The sequence below is a fragment of the Tarenaya hassleriana genome, unplaced genomic scaffold, assembly GCF_000463585.1.
Source record: "Tarenaya hassleriana unplaced genomic scaffold, ASM46358v1 Cleome652, whole genome shotgun sequence".
Classification (NCBI taxonomy): Eukaryota; Viridiplantae; Streptophyta; class Magnoliopsida; order Brassicales; family Cleomaceae; genus Tarenaya; species Tarenaya hassleriana.
This window is the reverse complement of record NW_010969053.1, coordinates 5766-11786: the sequence shown is the minus strand read 5'-3', so window position 1 is coordinate 11786 and position 6021 is coordinate 5766. Positions and strand designations below refer to the sequence as shown.

The 6021-nt window shown below is 43.5% G+C and overlaps 1 protein-coding gene across 1 annotated transcript; it reads right to left on the bottom strand.

The window, feature by feature from the left end:
• Nucleotides 1-2524: 2524 nt before the first annotated feature.
• On the bottom strand, nucleotides 2525-4947 carry LOC104800231. The gene is made up of 2 exons (XM_010522999.1): nucleotides 4203-4947; nucleotides 2525-3738 (listed from the first exon to the last, which is right to left on the bottom strand). Exon 2 carries the CDS (start codon nucleotides 3731-3733, stop codon nucleotides 2525-2527), a length of 1209 nt encoding a protein of 402 aa, XP_010521301.1. The 5' UTR covers nucleotides 3734-3738; nucleotides 4203-4947.
• Nucleotides 4948-6021: the final 1074 nt, after the last annotated feature.

Sequence of the window (6021 nt, the reverse complement as noted above, 5' to 3'; positions counted from 1 at the left end):
TATCGCACCCCACAATCGGGATGTGAATCGAGGGTCACGATCCGAGATAATGTCACTCGGAACTCCGTGTAGTCGGACTATCTCATCAATATAAATTTGCGCCAGTCGGTCCACGGTATACTCTTGTCGAATTGGAATAAAATGTGCTGACTTGGTTAATCGATCAACGATTACCCAAATAGCGTTCTTTTTTGTCTGGGTCATTGGCAATCCAACGACAAAATCCATAGCGATAGAGTCCCACTTCCACTCTGGAATCTCTAACGGTTGTAGCTTTCCCCCTGGCATCTGTCGTTCAGCCTTTACTTGTTGACACGTAAGACATCGAGCAACAAAATCCGCAACATCTTTCTTAATACCAGGCCATGTGTACCACTGTCGCAATCCTTGATACATTTTGCTTGCTCCAGGATGAATAGCCAGTCTCGATTGATGAGCCTCACGTAGAATATTCTGTCTCAAATCACGATCGTCTGGTACACAAAGACGGTGATGAAGCCTCAAAGCACGCTCGTCATCTAATGTGTAACCCTTCTCCCTATATTTATCCATATCCTCAAGGACTCGTACTAGGTCTGGATCACTGCGTTGTCCCGAGATCACTCGTCCTCTTAAACTCAGAGCCTGATCCTCCCCAGAAATCACCATGTGTCCCAACATAGCTGACAATTCTGCTATGTTCTCTCGTGACGATGATAGAACTCGTATAGTTGATAGGATTCTCTTTCGGCTCAAGGCGTCGGCAACTACGTTTGCCTTACCCGGATGGTATGCAATCTCCAAGTCATAATCAGCTATCAACTCGAGCCATCGTCGCTGTCGAAGATTCAAATCTTTCTGAGAGATCACATAGGTCAAACTCTTATGATCCGTGTTAAGCTTAACCTTTTCACCGTATAAATAAGACCTCCAAATCTTCAATGCATGCACTACCGCAGCTAACTCGAGATCGTGCGTTGGATAACTTTCCTCGTGCTTTCGTAACTGTCTAGATGCATAGGCAATCACATGTCCCTCTTGCATCAATACACAACCTAGACCTTGTTTTGACGCATCTGTATACACATCATACTGCACACCTGGTCGTGGTAAAGCTAATATCGGTGCAGTTGTCAGTCGCTTCTTGAGTTCCATGAAACTCATCTCACACTCTGGCGTCCACTCAAACCGCACATTTTTTCCCGTCAATTTCGTCATTGGTTTCGCCAATTTGGAAAAACCCTCCACGAATCGACGATAATAGCCTGCTAATCCTAGGAAACTCCGGATCTCCGTGGCATTAGCAGGCGTCTTCCACTCAATAACAGCTTCGATCTTTGCTGGGTCCACCTGAATTCCATGAGCTGAGACTACGTGTCCAAGAAAGCCAATCTCCTGTAACCAAAATGCACATTTGCTAAACTTGGCATACAGGTGGTTATCCCTCAAACGTAGCAACACTTTCCGCAAGTGCTCTTCATGACTTTGTTGGTCTGGAGAATATATCAAAATGTCATCAATGAAGATAATGACGAATTCATCCAGATAATCCATGAATATTCGGTTCATCAATTGCATGAAGACTGCTGGGGCATTCGTGAGTCCGAACGGCATGACGACAAACTCAAAGTGGCCATATCGTGTACGGAAGGCTGTCTTCGGTACGTCCTCAACCTTCACACGAATCTGATGGTATCCCGATCGTAAATCAATCTTGGAAAACCACTTTGCTCCCTGTAACTGATCAAGTAACTCATCAATCCTTGGTAGTGGATACCGATTCTTGATGGTTACTTGGTTAAGTCCTCTATAGTCAATACAGAGTCGCATAGTGCCATCCTTCTTTTTCACAAATAGTACGGGTGCACCCCAAGAAGATACACTAGGTCGAATGAATCCCTGCTCCACTAATTCATTCAATTGTTTCTTCAACTCTGCCATCTCCATGGGAGCCATCCGATATGGTGTCTTGGATATCGGCTCTGTTCCCGGTATCACATCAATAGAGAAATCGACTTCTCTCTGTGGTGGTAGTCCAGGCAAGTCGTCTGGAAATATATCCCTGAATTCTTGAACCACTGGAGTATCCTCAAGCTTCCCATCAACTTCCTTTGATGCAGTAATCACGATGAGAAAGGCATGACACCCTTTTCGAACCATGTTTCTAGCTCGGAGGGCTGATATAATTGGGAATGATGTCTGTACCTTGTCCCCAACGAACTCAAAATGTCCCGTCGAATCCGTAAATTGAATAGTTCGTCGATGACAATCAATGTGTGCTCGATGTAGAGTCAACCAATTCATTCCCAATATCAAATCGTACCCTTGAATAGGTACGATAATCAAATCGGCAGGAAGATCCCTTCCACAAATTTGTAATGGTATGTCATGCAATATTCCGCGCATAGGAAGGTTCTCTCCGCTGGGCGTACGTATTTGATATCGACTAGTAGTATCGACATCCGTAAAGGCTAACTCATCAGTTTTCTTCACACTTAGAAAACTGTGTGTAGCTCCGGTATCAAACAAGGCATGACAAGAAACATCATATATATCTAATAGCGGCAGCATCGGTCTGCTCGGAGTCCTCCTCTGCAACAGTATCTTCAGCGGTTGGCTCCTCAACGTAGTACTCCTCACCCTGAGTATCGGCCTCTGCCGCCAACACGTAAACTCTCGGTGCAACGCCAGACTGTTGTAAAGGTTGAACGCGAAGAGGTTTGGCGTTCGTCGGGGCGGTCCCCTTTTCCGGGCAGTATGTCGCAATATGACCCGATCGTCCACACTGGTAACATGTCGGAGGAGTACTGCATGGTCCAAAGTGGATTCGCCTGCATCGGGGACAAGGCCTCCTCTGGGTCGACTGTGGTAGTGGTGATCGGACTGTCGTTGCCTTCCCCTTGTCTCGGGACTGACTAGTCTGGTCAGTACTGGTGGAAGGTCGACCAAGGAAAAATCTTTTGGCGGGAGTCCGGTCTCGGATTCGGGCCTCCTCCTGCTCCTCACGCTCTCCTCGCTCCATCTTCTCGAGTTGACAGATGTATCGGCTAAAGGTAGGATATTCCAGCACCTCAATCTTCCTCCGCAGAGAGGGGCGTAGGCCAGCAATGAACTTCTGAATCTTCAGTCGCTCGGTCGGAACAAGATTAGCTCCATATCGCAAGAGTCTGGTAAATTCTGCCTCGTAGTCGCCCACAGAACGGTCACCCTGCTGGAGATTGATGAACTCCACGAGGCGATGTTCCTGGTCATGTCGCTTGTAATATTTCTCCTCGAACTCAGCTCGGAACTCATCCCATGTGAACTGATGTCCAAGAATAGTGTCGCGCACAACTCCATCCCACCAGTGGCGAGCCTGTCCGAACAGATGGTGGCTCGCTATCTCTGCTCGATACTGTAGCGGACACCGTAGATAATCAAAGTCATGTGTGATCCGCACCAACCAGTCCTCAGCAACTTCAGGAATCTGAGAACCCTCAAACCTCGGGGTGTTCATGGCTCGAAGTTCCTTGATCAGTGCAAGGTAATCCACGCCTACTGGTGCGTGAAACGTCGGCAGACCTGGTGGAGGTGGTGGTGGAACATACTCCGGTCTAGCCGCAGGTATGGCTCCAGCTGCTGGAGGTGGCATCTGACCCTGATACTGTTGCCACATCCTCTCGCAGAACTGTTGAAAGTCCTCTGGCATGGGGTTAGGGATAGGTGCTTCCGCTGCCCCGAGTCTAGGCGCAGGTCGTGCACGTCGTGGAGGCATAGTCACTGTAGACATTGAAAAGGAGACTTAGTCCCGGTGACTTCGAGATCATGCATTAACTTTTCAACACATTGTCTGTCAAAAATAGAAAACTTTTAAAAATCATGTTTTTGAAAACCTTCTCAAAACATTTTTACTGATATCAAGTTTTCGCATATTCTTTTCCGAGGAAAGAACTGCTCTGATACCAAATTGTGACACCCGTAACCCCGTATCCCGCTTACAGGTTGTGCCACGTGGACAATAAAATCACAATCGGAAAATTTCGAAATATAAACTCGCGGGAAAGTTAAAACGATCCATTTTAAATATAATACAGCGGAAGACATTATAAAATACATCAATACGTTCGCACACGCTTGGAACGGTACCAGTACATAATACAAGTGGTGTGAAAACTATAACACAAAAAGTTCGAAGATCACCACTCTTTATTTTTGAAAACAGAATGCGTTAAAGATAATTATACATGATCAGGAAGTCTAGCTGTCACCGGGTCCCGTGTCTGCCTCAGTCACTGTTGCTGCTCACGACCTGAAACGTTGCATAACAACGTCCTAAGCTACGTGCTTAGGGAGGAATTCGGGTGTAACCCGAGATTTCTATTTTTATTGAAAACGGCCAAGCAATATAGTCAATAATATACATATACATGCGACGGGATATTTCAATAAAATCAATCATCATTGAATCAATCAGCATTCTCAAACAATGTCCGTCAATCGTCTCTACGTGTATATCACACGTAGGTAAATACAACAACTCGTTCATGCCTGTGTCGAACACGAGGCGCAACAGTCCAAGCAAAAATCGTTTGCGAGGACCTCAAGTGATCTTCATACTCCTCATCGGTCACCGATATCACGGCTCTCGGTACCGGTCATCCCATACCCACTCCAGACATCGATCCCCGATGCCGCCGACTGCCGGGCGAAGCAGCTCTATGCTAACTCCCCCTCGCCGACCATCCGCCTCGGAAAAATACTCATCAGACTCGAGCTCAAATCTTTCAGAGTATATCCGTACCACCTCGCCGGGGGACACACGCAACTACCCGGGTCTCAGGTTTATTTGCCAATCAACGGGTGACACACGCAAACCCGAAGTCCGTTCCATGGCCAATGGAACGTTGGCGCGGTTGCCAAAGAACCGTACTTCCTCGTCACGCATTCGAGTGACACACGCAAACCCGAATGCGTGAGTCTCTGGATGCCATAACCGTTTATAAGAAAACGGTGGCGCGATACGAAGATCGCCACAATCACAAACACGTCACCGCGGTATGGTAATCGATCCGGATCGATTATCATACGTCGGAGACTTCAGTAAATGCAATCATCATTTTATTATTTATAAGATTACCCTATTACAATCATACGTTTCACAATATCCGGACCCATCCAGTATATTGCTAACGTCATGCAATTCTACCCGTTTTAATCTAACTCTAAATATCATTTATTTACCGGTTATACTATTTCTATTATTGTTATTTATTATTATTTTATTTTTCAATAAACATTTGAATTTTATTTATTCATTTATTTGTTTATATATTTATCTATTTATTATTAAAATTATTTTTATTTTTATATTTCAAAATTATCTTACAAATTTACAATATTAACAAAAAAAATGATTTTATACATGACCACGTTATAAATAATGTACTGGAACGTTATTTTTTTCTACTACAAAACAATGACAATTAAATTTACGAATTTAACCCTAATCAATCATCAAATTTGCATAAAACATACAAACTCCGAAATCAATAAAAATAAAATTCTCAAAGCCACATCCAAATTCACTCACCGGGATTGTGCCGATTATTTTCCGCGATGGTATTTTTCCCCAGATTGATCAAAATTATTAAAAAGAGTGAAAAAAAAAATAAAATAAAATAAATATAGTAGTAAAAATAAAAATAAAATAAATATATATATTAAGAAATAATTTTGATCAATCTGGGGAAAAATACCATCGCGGAAAATAATCGGCATAATCCCGGTGAGTGAATTTGGATGTGATTCGAAATTTCTATTTTTATTGTCTTCGGAGTTTGTGTGTATATGTGTAAAATTGTTGATTGATTCGTATTCGTGGAATATTTATGATTGTTCTATATGCATGAATTATTGTGTTGATTTAAATATTTTAATAACGTTCAAAGTCTGGACCGAGTCGGACGGGTCCCACACCGTCCCGACTGAGGTTTCAAATAAATCAACGCGAAAATTTAAATATAAGATAAAATAATAATAATAATAATGAATGATGAATTCTGG

What these genes read in the sequence shown, in the direction of transcription:
- LOC104800231 (XM_010522999.1), bottom strand. Translation starts at nt 3,733, where the DNA reads ATGCCTCCACGACGTGCACGACCTGCGCCTAGACTCGGGGCAGCGGAA.